The sequence below is a fragment of the Myotis yumanensis genome, unplaced genomic scaffold, assembly GCF_028538775.1.
Source record: "Myotis yumanensis isolate MYYU_CA2020_CCGP unplaced genomic scaffold, mMyoYum1.0.hap1 SCAF_18, whole genome shotgun sequence".
NCBI lineage: Eukaryota > Metazoa > Chordata > Mammalia > Chiroptera > Vespertilionidae > Myotis > Myotis yumanensis.
The window spans coordinates 14,064,154-14,080,523 of record NW_027223769.1 but is presented as its reverse complement, the minus strand read 5'-3'; the positions used below and the strand labels follow the sequence as shown (position 1 = coordinate 14,080,523).

The 16,370-nt window shown below is 54.1% G+C and overlaps 1 protein-coding gene across 3 annotated transcripts in view; it reads right to left on the bottom strand.

The window, feature by feature from the left end:
• CUNH16orf74 (chromosome unknown C16orf74 homolog) overlaps positions 1-16,035 on the bottom strand; it is a 30,881-nt gene extending 14,846 nt beyond the window's left edge. Inside the window, exons 1-2 of one of the 3 annotated variants that reach the window (XM_070397897.1) lie at positions 15,885-16,035; positions 5,427-5,478 (exon numbers count right to left, since the gene is read on the bottom strand). In XM_070397897.1, coding sequence (XP_070253998.1) covers positions 5,427-5,454 — 28 coding nt within the window. In that variant the 5' untranslated portion in view covers positions 5,455-5,478; positions 15,885-16,035. Of the gene's footprint in view, positions 1-5,426; positions 5,479-5,579; positions 5,626-11,686; positions 11,873-15,884 lie in introns of those variants that run through there. The other 2 variants (XM_070397896.1, XM_070397898.1) reach the window with 2 other exon arrangements.
• Positions 16,036-16,370: the final 335 nt, after the last annotated feature.

Sequence of the window (16,370 nt, the reverse complement as noted above, 5' to 3'; positions counted from 1 at the left end):
CAACGTCTGATAGGATGTCAACTACAGCACGAAGTGGCTGGGGGTATATGGGAGCTCTGTACCGCCTTCACAATTTTTCTATGAATCTAAAAGTCTGGTTAAAAAAAAAAAGTCTATTTCACCTCCTGGCCTTTTCTCACCCGGCCCCAAGCTGCCCAGAAGGCCAGTCGGCTAGAACTGTCTCAGGAGCCACAGGGTGATGCCGGAGTTCGCTGGGGCTGGAGGTGGCACCCTCCAGGGGGCCCCAGAGACCACTCCCCGCCCCACAGAGAAACCCCTCCTGCAGTCTAACTTTCCCTGCGGAGGTCTCCACACACCTGGAGGAGCTGTCTCCAGACAGGGAAGGTGCCAATGGCTGGATGGACAGCAAATCCTGTCCATTGGACATCGGTTTTAGTGCTCATCTCAGGTATTTCTTGAAACCTGGCCCTGGAGATGTTCCCATTCATCACTCCATTTTACAGATGGGGAAACTGAGGCTTGGGCACGTGAAGTGAGTTGCACAAGGTTGCAATTAGTCAGGGCAGAAGGGGATTTGAACTCAGACATCTCTGACCCCTGACTCACTTTACCAGCGGTTCTCAAACTTTAGTAGGCGCCAGAATCCCCCTAGGTTTTGTTAACAACCCCCAGCGCCTCGGACTCAGTAGGACAGGGTGGGTCCCAAGAATCTGCATGTCTCATTCCCAGGTGATGCGCAGGGTGCAAGTCTGAGGATGCCCCTGAGAACCACGCGCTGTGTCCTAGGCAGTGCCACCTGTGACTGACGGCAGAGAACGTGCTTAGGAACCAGGGACTCCACCACCCCTCCCTGCCATCTGCTGAACCAAGTCCCTCCAGACAGGCCATGTGACCTTGAGCCAGTGAGAGCTCCCCTATGCCTCAGTCTCCCTGTCTGTGAAAGTACCTACGTGTCGTCCAGCTTTACTGAGGGTGAAATGAGAAAACTGGGGGCACATGCTTGGGGAGCAGTGCCAGGCTCACAGGGATGCCCACCCAGCAGGTGCCGGTCTGGACACAAAGGAGGTGCTCTTGGACCGTGGAATGTTCCGATACATCACGGCTGCTATGGCCAGGCCCTTGAGCAGAAGGACCCCACTTACAGTGCCCACTCTCGCTGGCTGGTGTGGCTCAGTGGTTGAGTATTGACCTATGCACCAAGAGGTCACCGGTTCAATTCCTGGTCAGGGCTTATGCCCAGGTTGAGGGCTCAATCTTCAGAAGGGGGCAGGCAGGAGGCAGCCGATTGATATTTCTATCTCTCTATCCCTCTCCCTTCCACTCTCTCTAAAAAATCAATAAAACATTTTAAAATATGTAAAAAGAAATTTTTTAAGTGCCCACTCTCCTTTGGAACCAGAAACAAAAGTATCCAGGCTTCCTGGTATTCCTCTCTCCAAGGTCACTGCCTATGGACCTCCCACCTCGCCTGAGTCTTCACTGCCAGGCAGGGAAGCACATTCCGTCCCCCACGCAGGAGGCTCAGCGGAGAAGTAACTTGTAGTGGGCTGAGTAGAGTTCCCCCCAAATTCAAAATTCAAGTCCATCCAGAACCTCAGAATGTGACCTTATTTGGAAATAAGGTCTTTACAGATGTAATTAGTTAAGGATCTTGTGATGAGATCATCTTGGATTTAATACTCGGTCTAAGTCTAAAGACTGACATCTTCATCAGAGAAAGGACATAGAAACACAGGGAGACGCTCATGTGAAGGCAAAGGCAGAGACTGGGGTGATGTGGCCACAAGCCAAGGGATGCCCGGAGCCCCAGGAGCTGGAAGAGCAGGAAGGACCCTCCCCAAGTGCCTTCAGAGGACGCATGGCCCTGGGACACCTGGAGTTAGGGCTTCTAGCCTCCAGAACTGAGAGTGAATTCATTCCTGTTGTTTTAAGCCTCCCCCGCCCCATGTTACTGCAGGCCTGGGACACTAAGACACCATCTAATAGGGTTAAAGTGAAGATTTAAGAGCTTGTGTGGATGAAGTTTCTATAGTGGCTACTTTAAAAGTCAAATGAAAACCTTTTCCTCTGGGTGTGCAGGAAGCAGCCGATCAATGATTCTCTCATCATTGATGTTTCTATCTTTCGCTCTTCCTCTCCCTTCCTCTCTGAAATCAATTATATATACAGTATACTAGAGGCCCGATGCACGAAAATTCATGCAAGAATAGGCCTTCCTTCCCCGGGCCGCTGGCACCAGCTTCCCTCTGGCACCTGGGACCCGGGCATCCCTTACATCCCCGGCTTTGTCTGGAAGGTCATCTGGAAGGACATCTGGTCTAATTAGCATATTATGCTTTTATTATTATAGAGATATACATATATATCAGACAAACAAACAAAAAACCTTTTCCTCTGAAAAAGCTGTATGTGTGGTGGCTGACACCAGGCCTCTGGGACCAATTTGCCTGTGTTCAGACCCCACATAGGTACCAGCTGTGTGGCCCCAGGCAAACTGCACTGCCTCTCTGTGCCTCAGCTTCATCGGGGAACTGAGAAGCACAATAATACCCACTTTATGATGGGAGAAGGGGCGGACGAGTCATTCACATGGAATGCAGAGAACAGGGCCCTGCCAGGCTGAGCCCCCCATTAAGAATTCAGCATTTATCCTAATTGCTAACTTGGATTCTGATTGCTGGAACTTATCCCAAAGAAATAATTTAAAAAGACAAAAAGCAAAGATGTTCAAAATGGCATTATCTACAAAAGCAACAAGTTGGAAACAACCCGAAGACCAACTCTTCTTTTGTTTTAGTTTTTTTTTTTTTTTAATCTGCACCTAAGGACATTTTTTCCATTGATTTTTTAGAGAAAGTGGCGGGGGGGGGGGGGGGGATGGGGGGGGGGGAGGGGAGAGAAACATCGATGCGAGAGAGACACATCGATTGGTTGCCTCCCGCATATGCCCTGACCGAGGCTGGGGACTGAACCTGCAACCCAGGTACATGGCCTTGACCAGGAATTGAACCCGCAACCCTTGGGTGCATAGGCCGACGCTCCAACCACTGAACCACACCAGCCAGGGCCTCAAAATCAACTCTTGACAGAACCTGATACAGGCATTAAAGAACGGTGAAAATGACGCCGCCTTGGGAAAAACAGCACTAGCACCAAAACATCAAATAAAAAAGAAATAAAAGACGGTGCACAGAACTGCACTTGCCAGTGCCGACAACCAGGTAAAACCATACCTGCTGGCAGCCAGGTAAGGGAAGGCCCATAGCCAACCGTGAGGGTCACAGGACTGCGGGGTGCCCAGCACGCTGAGGTTTCCTCCCATGTGACATATTCCTTACGGGGAAAGTGAGAACAAGACCCTGCAGAGAATGTTGGGGCCTCAGGGCTAACAGGCGGGGTTGTCTCGGTTTAGCACAGAGGGGTTCTGTGCCCTGCCCTCCCCCAGGCACACCCAAGCCTGTGTTGGCCGAGGCTGAGGGGAGGGCCGGTGGGCCGGCCCCAGAGGGCTAGCCATGAAAAATGTATGAGCAGACCTGCCTGCACTGCTCCTGCAGTTCCAGCACTTAGCTCCTCCAGGGCCCGGCCGGAAGGAGCCCTTTTAGAAGCTCGCAGCCCAGGAGCACTCAGCGTGCTGCTCGGGCTCTCAGGGCCGGGTGGGGTGGAGGGTGGGGGCCGTTTCCCAGGGACGCTCAGCATCGGCACTCCCCGGTCTCTCGCCGGGTTGAGGCCCCAGCCTGCCTTGGGCTGGAAGAGAAGTGGTCCCAGAGGTTCCTTTCAGGGCTTGTTTTTGTCAAAGATGTCCTGACACAACAGCCAAAAGTGGAAGCAGCCTGGGGCCCATCGAGGGATGAACGGATGAACCAACTGTGGTCCATACGCACGGAATATTACTCAGCCTTATAACGGAAACTGACACACGGGACAACACGGCTGGACCCTGAGGACGTTATGCCGAGTCACAGAGAGACAAACACTGCACAGTTCCCGATGTGAAGTCCCCAGAGCAGGCAAATCCAGAGACTAAGTAGGATGAGAGTAGCGGGGCTCAGGGGAGCGGGGATAGGGTTAGTTTTCAATGGGGACAGACTCCGTTTGGGAAGATGGAAAAGTTCTGGAGGTAGATGCACAACCACGTGAACGTGCTCAATGCCACTGAACGGTACACTCAGTTAAAGCGGTGACGGATGTTAGGTATATTTTGCTACAATAAAAACAGAAACAAAAAGTGTATTCTGACCACCTACTCTGTGCCAGGCACTGGGGAGACCCAGTGAAGTCTAAGGAAGAGGGTCCTGGACTCTTAGGTTTGGTCTCTGGACCCAACCTTTGGACCTGCATCCCCCATGGATACTCACTCAGCAAGCACCGCCCCCAACTCCTGCCTGGGCCCAGCCTGGAGCCTCAGAGGGACCAGGCCCTGGAGGGACGTGGTTGTCTAGGACTCTCTAGCACCCCATGCCCGTTTTGCGAACAACATCCTGATTTTCTCCAGGGGAAGCACGGCTCCCTACTTGCCTCCAGTCGGGGAGGCACTGTCCATCAAGTTGTCTCCCCCCGAACCCCCCCACTGAAGGACAGGCGGGAGCCCTGAGCTGGACCAACCAGAGGCTCTCCTGAGCTCTCATCCCAGCTGTGGGACCTGAAGGATATGGCCCTTCGTCCTGGCCTGACCTTCCGTGCCTCCTGACTTCCTGTGTCGGAGGGAAGGAGCCAGGGTCGGCCCCAGACATCCAGGAGGAGAGTCAGGGCTGCTGAGCCTGCTGCATGTGGGTGAGGGGCCACCAGGGAGACTCCCAGGTTCCAGGCTGGGGAGACGTGGGGTGGGAGCATTTGTTATGCAATAACGAACGGGCTTTGAGGGGAGGTCTCCGTGTGGGCCATATTGGTCTGGGTACCCCTGGGTCCTTCAGACTCTGAACAGAAAGGTCTGGAGCACAGGAGAGAGATCTGGGCTGCCTCTGCCAACACCTACAACACTTCTCAGTGATTCTGTGTCCTTCTAGAACTTTCTCCCAGCTGGCTTCCCCCCCCTCCCAACTTGCCTTCCCCAGCCTCTGGCAGGCCGAACCTGTTATCTACCCGGTGATAACAGGCCAGCGGGTGGAGAGCAAATACCCCGTGCATGCCTGGCACCCACTTCTAGAGCCTCTTGCTCCCTTCCTCCCCACAGCCTGGGATTCATGCCTCTGAGAAGGAAACTGAGGCCCAGGGGGCGCTGCGACGTTCCCATGTCACTCAACTGCCGATGAAAGGAAAGGCCTGGAGGGGCCCTCAAAGTCAGAGCAAGCACTTAAAGGTGCCTACTGTGTGCAGGTGCTGCTCAGAGGGAGGGTCTCCTCCCTCTCCACGGCTGCAACACTAGGGGCTCAGCTCTACCCTCCCACCCTGTCCTGCCCCCCCCCCCCACCCACTGCCACACCCTCTCGCCCACATCAGAGCTGGTGAGGGAGAGCCGCCCACCTTACCTTTCAGACAGGACAGCTTAAGCCCCATGTCGACGCCTCCGCCTCCGCCTGCCTGTGGAGAAAGGAGAGCCTTGTTTGTATTGGCCACGTGTGCCCAGCCCCCGCCCCCCCAGCCCTGATGGGTGCACAACAGGAAGTAGTGGGGAGAGAAACCTAGGCCTCCGGGTCTCGGCGCCTGCTGACTACATCTGGGCTGAATTTGCTCAAAGCTGAGTCTGTGCTGGCGGAAAAAACTTTCAGGCGCCTCAGAGCTAAATATACTGGAGGCGGCTGCGGTCTCGGTGAAGTTGACGGTGAGGGCGTGGTTGGGGCTGACAATGCGGAACCCACATCACCTGGTCTTTCCTTTCAGGGGCCACAGATGTTGGCTGACTTCATGGTGAGTAAGGGCCTCCTGATGTGAGGGCCCGAAGCCCACCGTGACGGGTTTTCCCCTTCTAAATGCAGAGTCCTTGGAAATGTAACGGATGAAGCTGTCAGGGGTGTGAGCCTCCCGTCCAAGAGTATGAAAACTGTCCCAACCAGAGTTGCCACGATCTTCCTGCAATGTGATGCCTCCTCAGTGTTCGGAGTAATCGGTGAAAAGAGGCAGCAGCTGGCAGGGCTCTTGACATTCAATCCTCTGCCACAACCCTGTGAGGTGCTCCTTCTGCCCCCATTTTACAGATGTGGAAATCACGGCTCAGAGAGTGGTGTCACCTGCCCAAGGCCACCCAGCTTACGAAGAGCGGAGCTGGGGTTCTAACCCGGGATTGCCCTGATCCCCGGCCGGGGGCCATCCCACTGGGGCCTTTGAGGCTCTGCAGGCCTTCCTGGGAAGGCGAGGCTCTTGTTTCCACTTTGGAGGACTCCCTGAGTCTTTGAGAGGCGATGCGGGCGGGCGGGGCGGGGAGCTCACCCCTTCATCCACAGGGAGCCCCCTGTATGCCAGGCTGACGAGTGGAGAGGGGTGAAGGGTGGCCATGAGAAGTGCCCCTCAGATCTCTGACACAGATGTGTGGCCCAGCGAGGGCCCCAGCCCCTTGCTCTGAGATCCCCGGACTGCTCCTCCTGCCAGAAGCTGGGATCTGAGGCAGGTGCCCCTGATGGCAACTCGCTTTACCAACCACTTTTGGGTGATCTCCACCTTCCCACCCTCCCTCATTCCCTGGTGTCTGACCTCCCATCCCCATCCCCATTTCCTACACATTCCCCATCAAAGAGGGGCCCACACAGGTGGATGCAAGGCCCAATGAGGCACCACACCGGAATCTAGGTTGTTCAGAACAGCAGGGGAAACAGACACACAAACTAGACCTGACGGGCATGGTGAGCCCAGGGGAAGCAGCGTGAGGATGGGGACAGAGTGAGGAGGTTCTTGCCCCAGTCTGGGAGTCCTGAGGAACATGTCCCTAAAGATAGGCAGGAGTGGTACAAGCCGGGAACAGCCTCTCAGGCCCCAGGAACAGAATGTGCAAAGGTCCAGAGGATAAAAAGGGCATGGTCCATGGGAAGAACGAGAGGGTGGGAGGTTGGGGCAGAAATAAGATGAGCTGCACCTTGAGGGCTTTGGGGGCTGGTGACAGGGTTCAGAGGTTATTGTGAGGGCACCAAGCAGCGAGGCTGCATTCTAGGAGTGTGTGTGGGCCAGGAGCCAGCTAGGAACACCAGGTCCTCTAGAACATTGCTTCATGGGTGCTGCTGCTGGGCCAGCAGCCTTGGCACCGCTGGGAGCTTGTTAGCAATGCAGCATCGCAGGCCCACCCAGACACACTGAGCCAGAATCAGTATTTTAACAAGGCCCCCTCGGATCTGTGTGTTTGTGAAGGTCGGAGAAGCTCTGCTCTGGCCCAGAAATGTGGAGCCTGAACTTCAAAGCCAGCAGGGCAATGGGAGGGAGAAGCAGCTGGAAGTCCAGGTGACACAGAGGCTTGGGAGATGGTGGGACCCCAGAGGGGGCTGGTGTGGAGGAGGGGCTAGGATAGAGGCCTCCATTTCAGCCAGGTGGGATGTGTGGGGCAGGTACGGGAAACATGCACCAGGAGATGGAGTCAGGGAGACTGAGAAAGAGGGGAGAGAGGGAGGGAGAAAGATACTGCGAGGGCAGGGCAGAGAGACAGACAGAAAAGGATGGGGAAAGCCTCCGGACAGCCGTGTATGGAAGGAAGAGTTCCCTGCTTAGAAGTGGTAGCTCTTCTCGCTGGGACCAGAGCCTGGCTCAGCCATGTGACTACAAGCAGGTTCCTTAATCATCCCAGACTTCACTTTTCTCATCTTTAAAATGGGGCCGATGCACTTGCAGCCTCAAGTAGCAGCGAGAACTAAATGTCAGGGGTGATGGCTGTAGAAGGGCTTCACCCTGTGTTGGGCATAGAGGAGTCCAAGAAGTGTCAGCTGCTGTTGTTTAGGACAGTGATGGAGGGAAGGGAGGTAGTGGTCTCCAGCGGGGCCTTTTCTCCAGGGGCTCAGGGGCTCAGAACTCAGAGTGTGGTCCCGGACCAGCAGTGTGGGCACTGCGGGGAGCCTGTGAGAAATGCAGGCTCTCAGGCCCCACCCACACCCCTCCTGAGGGCTCAGGAGATGCTCTACAAGACCCAGGGGAAGCTCATTACCACTGAAAGGCTAAGAGCCGCATCTTCCCGGCACAGCAGGATCACCTGGGCGCTTTTAAAAAATACGGTGCCTGGGTCCCATCCCAGAGACCCAGAGTAATTGGCCTGAGGTGCGGCCGGGCTCTGTAAAAGCTCTCGAAGGGCCCTAGCTGGTGTGGCTCAGTGGATAGAGTGTCAGCCAGCGGACTGGAGGGTCCCAGATGCGATTCCCATCAAAGGCACGTGCCCAGGTTGCAGGCTCAATCCCCAGTAGGGGGCGTGAAAGAGGCAGTCAATCAATGATTCGCTCTCATCATTGATGTTTCTATCTCTCTCTCCCTCTCCCTTCTCTGAAATAAAAATATATTTTTAAAAAAAGAAAAGAAAAGCTCTTGAAGGGATTCTAATGTGGAGGATGCGATGCTAAGGAAGCTCTCCTTCTCAGGGCCAGAGGATGGGCTGGGGCTGGCGGAAGAGAGAGCCATGGCCAGGCCTGCAAGGACAACAGGCACCTTTCTTGAGCATTCACTGTGTGCCCAGCCCTGACAGAGATTCATGGTCAATCAGTTCTCACAACAGCCCCGAGAGGTTGGGACCATTTCAATCACCTCTTTACAGATGGGGAAACGGAGGCACAGAGAGGTTAGTCAATGCGCACAAGGTCATGGGTAGCAAGTGGTGGGGCCAGGGTTCAAGCCCAGCACTTTGGACTCTAGAGCCCATACTTCCAAAGGCAGGGCTTTGGGGTGGGTGGTAGCACAGACCTGACCTCTCTCTCCCCAACCCTCCCCAGGCTGCGTCTCCCCCTCAGGGGTCCTGCAGCCAAGCTCAGATCACCCACAAATAAACCCAGGAACCCTGGTGGCCACCATAAGAAAGACTCTTAACATTACAGCCTTGTACACACGGTCTGCACAGCGCACTTTGATTTTATGGTCTATTCTCTCTTTTTCTTTTTAAGTATTGGTCACAGCCCACTCAGGAGATTTCCCATCACATCCCATCCCGAGGACTGAACAATGATTTACGATGAAGTCCTCACAGATGAATCAATGTCAGGACTTAGCTGTAAAATACTCCAGAGAAGAGTGGCACATGGCACAGGGCAGGCGTACGATGAGGGCAGGGGTGCTGTCTGCTGCTGACACTGGGAAATGGGGTTCAGCACATACTTGTGGGTCTGAAAATAATAAAATAGTCAGAGGGAAGACAACTGTCTACCACGCACAGTACAGGACCGCTGTTCCGATCTCTGACTTCGATCTCTGTGCTGCGTTCTGTGAGGGGGTCCTTGCTTTTAGGAAACCCTGAAGTGTTTGGGGTCAGGGTCCTCATTTCTGAAACTTAACTTTCAAACGGTTCAGCCAGCAAATCATAACATGCACGAGTAGGTCCAGAGAGAGCCGGTAACACACACGTGGCTCATGCTTCTGTCTGGTGCTGGGCAGACAGGAGCACTCTGTGCTCTTGCATCTTTTCGGAAAACTTCAAAGTATTTCAGGAGAAGAAGTCGATACAGGAAAGAGAAGCAGACAGAGGCAGAGCAGTCAACAGGTCACATCTCCTCTGTGCCCAACACCGCTGCCTCCCAGCAGTGGCACACGAAGCGCGGCTTTGTGTAAGATCCCATTTTCCCGGAACCTCTCTGGCCCAGAAAAGCTCTGTGTTACGCTATCCTCAGGAGCATCACCTCCCAGAAGAGTTGTCCTCAACTGACAGGTTTTGTCCCCAACGCTTGTGACTTAAAACCTCCCCCGCCCGCCAAAATATCTCAAAACCCTCAGGGAAGGAAGAAAACAACCAAACAAAAGGGTGAGGACCCGGGAGTGGCCCCAGCCTGGATTCAGGGAACTGCAGGGCAAGAGTCGGGCAAACATCGCATCAAGGGTCATGTCTATGTGCGGCAATTACATTTCAGGTTTTTAAAATATATATATTTTTATTGATTTGAGAGAGTGAGGGAGAGGAGAGATAGAAACATCAATGATGAGGATCACTGATTGGCTGCCTCCTGCACACCGGACCGAGCCTGCAACCTAGGCATGTGCTACTGTAATTGAACCCTTCAGTCCACAGGCTGATGCTCTATCCACTGAGCCAAACCGGCTAGGGCTCTATTTCAGTCTTTTAGATTCCCAGATGCAGAGTTGATGCAAGCCCACTTTTCTCATCCCAACGCACGTCGCTGTAACTCTCGTCACTGTGCTTCTGCTCCCCAGGAGGACAGAACAAGGCAGTGGGCTGGGGAGTGGCGGGAGGAGTGAGAACCAGGTATCCGAGGGGCTGTGTGACCTGAGGCAAGTCATCTGTCTCTGCCTCTGAGGTGCTGACGTTCTGCCCCCCAGGCTCAGTGTGCTCGTCTGTGGAACAGGCATCCTGCCCCCAACCTCTGGGACAGGGCCTGGGACAGTCGTTCCTGTCGTCATTGCCGTCATCACTGTCACTATCACTGTCCTAATATCGCTACTGAGTACTCCTGTGAGGGCACTGCATTAGGACTGCCAGAGGCACCAGGCAATGTGGTCCTGAGCCTGATCCTCAGTGTGGGTGTGGCCTGTTCTAGCAGAAGTGCTCCCAAGGGTGATTTACTGGGGAGTGTGGACGGCCCGTCCACTCCACGCCCTCTGTGATCTGTGATCAGGGCTGCCAGGCAGAGGGCCAGCCCTCAGCAGAGGCTACAGATGCGTTTACTGGAGAGGAACCCCTCCCTGTAAATGGGCTGTAATGTTTGGAAGCGGGGGGGGGGGGGGGGGGGGGGGGGGATGAAGCTTGATCCTACACCTGTCTGAATGGGAGCCAGACAGATGCCAACTGTGGGTGTGGGGCTACTCTTACCTAAATTCCATTGTCATCATGACCGTAACAGCTGATAGGCACCACGCTAATGCTTTCAAGAGGCCAAGCCCTTGCCCTGGCCAGTTTGGCTCAGCGGACAGAGCGTCGGCCTGCAGACTCAAGGGTCCCAGATTCGATTCCAGCCAAGGGCACATGTCTGGGTTGTGGGCTCCATTCCCCGCCCCCCCACAAGTAGGGGGCATGCAAAAGGCAGCCAATCAATGCTTCTCTCTCATCATTGATGTTTCTATCTCTCTATCTCTCTCCCTTACTCTCTGAAATCAATAAAATAAATATATGTATAAAAGTAAGAGGCCAAGCCCTGGGCTGAGTTCATGATGGAAATGATCCCACTGGAACCTCACAGCACCCCAAGAGAGCAACCTCACTGGGGTTGGAGCTACAAGGAGTCAGGTGCTAATAAGCCACAGCTCTGGGAGACCGACCACCCAAGCTAGGCCGATTTGGCCGCACGCTTCAGGGCAATATCATTCTACATGCAACACATTTCATCATTTGAATTTGTTACAAAGATACACCGTTCATAATTGGAAAATGAAGATTTAGTGGGAGGGGGCCCTTAGTGTGGCAAGATGGTACGAGCTCAGTCAGGTCCAGAGGACTGCTTAGGTATAAACGTTCTTTCCCTTTAACACGTTTGCAGGAGTGTGAAAACCTCCCTTTCATATTGAATCAGGCTCTGTTTATGTTCCCTTCAAAATATCAGATTGTTAATTATTTGCACAACAGCCTGAGGTAGAACAGGTTCTTTCTTGCACCCAGCATAAAAATCTCCCTACAGACCAATGGCGGTGACAGGATCCTCTCTGGTGACAGGCAATGATAAAAACTCACTTCCTCCTGCAGGGGTCCGCCCCTCCTCTGAGCGTGGTGAGATAGATGGATATCTGCTGCTTTGCACACCACACAGCCCTCTCGAAAGCCGTGAACATCTCCAGGGGAGAGGACACACTGGGCCAAGTTGTCTGTTACTGTTTTTACAGCAGCCTTGAAGATAGAAGCCATAAACTACCAGCCCACAGCTTCGAGTGCTTGCCAGCTCACCCAGCTCACCGCCTGCAGGTTTTCAATGCAAAGAGAAAAGTAAACTCATGTGCTCTTTGCACAGAGTAAAACGTAATTAAGGTGTAGCACTGCCTGTGGGAGACTCAAGAGCCACTCACTGGCCGGAGCGACCCTGGCTTTGCAATTCTGGCACCGAAATCTGCTGATTCCCTTCAGTTACTACTTTTGTGGATCGTGACTGTTGGTCTCTAGAATGTGAGATAAATCTTCCTGGAGTGAGTCACAAATCTAGACCTGGAAGTGGCTATAGATAGGTTGCCAGATAAAATACAGGATGCCCAATTACTTCATGGGACATATTCATACTGGAAATTAGTCATCATTTATCTGCAATTCAACTTTAACTGAGCATCTTGTATTTTTTTTTTTTTTGTTAATCCTCACACAAGGATATTTTTTTCCATTGAGTTTGCCTTCTGCACTGGGGCTGGGGATTGAAACTCAAATACAGGTAGGTGCCCTTGACCGGAAGTAAACACAAGACCCTCTGGTACGCAGGAGACACTCTAACCACTGAGCTACACCAGCCAGGGTGAGCATCTTGCATTTTTTTTATTTTTTTAATCTTCACCTGAGGATATGTTTTTGTTTAATTTATTTTTAAAAAATTGATTTTAGAGAGAGGAAGGGAAAGAGAGAAGCACCAATCAGTTGCCTCCAGAGATTGAACTCGAAACCTAGATATGTGCCCCAACTAGGGATTGAACCTGCAACCCTGGATATGTGCCCTGACCGGGAATTGAACCAGTGACCTTCCAGTGAATGGGACGACGCTCCAACCAACTGAGCCACTCCAACCAGGGCACATCTTATATTTTTATTTGCTAAATCTGGCAACCCTATACAGCGTTTGTCTTATTTCTGATACCTGGGTTTTTCAGATGAGGCCATGACGGCCCGGAGAGAGAAAGTGAGTGAAAGGCAGGGTCAGGCTGTCTGATCTTTCTTGGTCTCTGTACAGCCGCCTCCCAGATGAAATCAGAATAACGCTTTGGAGGTCATGACTCACCATGGTGCCTCGCCTTACCTCCTTAACAAAGACCTCACTTGAGGACCCAGGGTAGGGGTGAAGAATCACAGTTGAGGAATGTGACTGTTTGCCTAGGTGGGTGGACCCAGCAGACAGGACGGAACCAGGTTCCACTCCCTGCTGGGAGGCTCTGGGCAAGCTCTCAGAGCATTTCCTTACAGCAAACACGGGGAAGAAGGCACTAAAGGGCCACGGCCGGCTCCCGGGTAGGCACATGGCAAATCTTGGTGTCCTTTCTTCTTTAGAAAAGGCATTTTCTTTTTTGCCACAGGATTAGAATTCCTGCAATTCCAGCCAAAGGGACTGTGCTGGGAACAGATGCTACAAGCGTTAACATGCCTTCTATCCTGGTACACAGAGTGCAAACATGAGCATCTTCCTGGCTTTAGCCCATGGACCTGCAGGAGGCTGTGAGCTCCTCTTGGGGAGGCAGGGCAGCTGCTGGGCTCACAGGGACTCACAAGAGGAAGTGAAAAAGGATGGGGGTAAGGGTAGGGGCAGGGTGCCCACTGAAATGCTCAGCTGCTTCTGTCACCAGGCAGGGTCTTGGGCCACCTGGGGTCCAGCCTTGGCCTCCCACTGATTGGCCAAGTAACTTTGAGCAAAGTACTTGCCCACTGCTCCGTCAGGCCTCCACGTGGTCAAGCTCAATGCTGATGATTTGTGCACCTTTCCACGTCATATGTCAATAGAAATGTTCATTTAAAAATCAGGAGTATGCTATTAGAAGTCAGGTTAATGATTAATTAACCAGAGGGTTCACTTAAAAGCATGTAATTGTTTTTATAGCAGCCTTGAAGACAGAAGTCACAAACTACAGCCCACAGCCCCTGAGTGCCTGCCAGCTCACTCCCTGTGGGTTTTCAGTGCAAAGATTAAACTAATGTGTTCTTTGCACCAAATAAAAAGTAACTACGATGTGGCACTGCCTGTGGGAGACATAGAACCACCCACTGGCTCCAAGGGGAGATGGGGCTGCAAGGGGCAAGATGAGGTTCCTGGGGAAATTCTGTCTCTTGATCTGGATGTACACTTCTGATGTGTACATAGTACTGTATGTATATTATACCTTAACCTTTTAATGGGGGGGGGGTACACTTGGTGGTCTCAGAGGCCTGGCCTAGCCTCTGCTATATTCAAGAGCAACTCAATGTGAGGATTAGGGGTTCAAGGCCTGGGCTTGCCACTTAACCCACCCGTGACCTTAGGTCATTTTACCTTTACAGGCCTCTGTGTCTCATCTGTAAAATGGGAATATAACTATTTGGTCAGAGCAGTGGTTCTCAACCTTCCTAATGCCGCGACCCTTTAATACAGTTCCTCATGTTGTGGTGACCCCCAATTTCATTGTTACAAATTGAACATAATTAAAGCATAGTGATTAATCGCAAAAACAATATGTAATTATATATGTGTTTTCCGATGGTCTTAGGCGACCCCTGTGAAAGGGTCGTTTGATCCCCAAAGGGGTCGCAACCCACAGGTTGAGAACCGCTGGGTCAGAGGATGAAAAGAGAGCAGGCAGGTGATGGGCACCAGCACTTAGTGCAGGGCCTGGGACACGGCAAGTTCTCAGTAAACAATAAATACCAGTGTTCCGCTGTCCACTTAGGGGAGTTCCCATTTCAAGCGTCCAGAGTTTATCTAAACCTGGGGCTCAAGGACCCCACCAGCAAGAGAAGGGCTTCCAGGGAGCAGAGATTAGGCATCAGAGCTTTCAGCCTCCTTGGAGCTGGCAGAGGGATTAAGTCTTTCCATAAATACACTGCCTCCCTCCCATCCAGAAGAAACAGTACCCAGGGGTAGGGACACAGAATCCAAGGTGGGTGTGGCCTGGACAGGTAAGTGGGTGTTTTCTTGAGTTAATCCAGCTGCAAACAGGGTCTCCCATGCTCTCCTGGGAGCTGGGCAGGGAAGCCAGAGCCTGCGCCTTCAGGTGTGCCTCTCTGTGGGACGGGGAGTTTCCCACCAAGGCTGCTATCTCCTAAGTGCCTTCCGGGGGGGGGGCTGCCTTTCTTTTTTTGGGGGGGGATGATGGTGGTACCAATCTGTGTTTATTGAATAACCTACATCCAGGACATAGTGAATGATTCCACATCAAGGCTGCCTGCCATAGGTGTATCCCCCTTTTAAGTGAAAACCACCCTCCCTGCCCACCCCCAGCCCCCACCCCAGAGCCGCCTTTCAACTTCTCTTTCTCAATGACGCAGGGCTGCTCAGACTTTTCTCTCCATTCGATCAGGCCTAACAGCCAGTCAGGGGCAGCCTGAGAGAAGTCCCCACTACCCCAGGGCCAGCCGAGCAGAGCTGTGGGTCCCCCTGTAAAGGGTGCCACCCCCCAGTTCCACTGAGCTCAGTGGGCCAGAAGTCGCTCCTGCGTTCGCACCGGTCGCCCTTTGCGGTTGCAACCCGCTTTGAAGCCCTGGAAGCGAGGGGGGCCCCTAAGTGAGGCGGTTCATAAATAATATATTTTGAAATACTCGATAGAGGGGAAATGGTTCCTCTCGAGGCCTCCTGCCCCCACCCCGGCCGGGCTCCTTTCCAGCTTTGAGGAATGACGACGGTCTGGTTCCTTCCCAAGGAACTCGTGACAGCGCGGAGTGTCAGGTGAAGAGTGGGGGCCAGAGGTTCCACGCGCAGGGACACACCCCCACCCTCCGGTGTAAGTTGCAACACGGCCAGAGAGGGCCCAACTTTCCCCAAAACCGCTTCTCCGCAGAAAAGTCTGCTAGAAGTCAGGGGGACTCCCGGACCCACCAGGGGCCCCTACCCTTCCCGGGGCGCCCCCCGCCCCCCAGCCGCCAGAGCTTGCGGGGCGTGTACGCCGCCCAACGGGGTTGCGGCACCCGGGAAGAGCGGCGTCTCCTGGAAGGGGGGGCGGGGAGTAGTGTGGGCAGCGCGGGCCAGACCCCGGGGCGCGCACGGCGGGGCACTCACCGCTTTTGGGTGGGCTCACTGCGGAGCCGCACACGGGGCGCGCGGGGCCCGTCCGGGCGCTGGTGGCGGCCGGACTCGGGTGGTCGCGGCAACCAGCCTGCAAGAGAGAGCAGCGGGGGGTCATGGCCTGGGCCGGGGAGGGCGCTGGGGGGCCGTTCCGCCCGGGACGGCCCCTCGGGGCGGTGCTGACTGCAGCCCCGCCCTGCCCGCGGGCGCCGGATCGCACTGGCCAGAAGCTGGGGCGGCGCGGGGCGGAGCGGGACTCGCCCGCCTTCCCCCCACCCGCCCAGGGGGAGAGTGCCTGGGACACGCCCGCCCGCCCGCCCGCGCCTTGGGCATCCCGGACTCCCCTGCCCGCCTCAGTTTCCTCTGGCCCTACCGGAGGGAAGCCGGGGAAAGCTTGGGAGGCAGTCCAATGGGGGCTCTCCACAGTGCGCCCTCCCCTGCTCTGGGTGCCAAGCTGCCTACAGCTGTGCATCCCAGTCC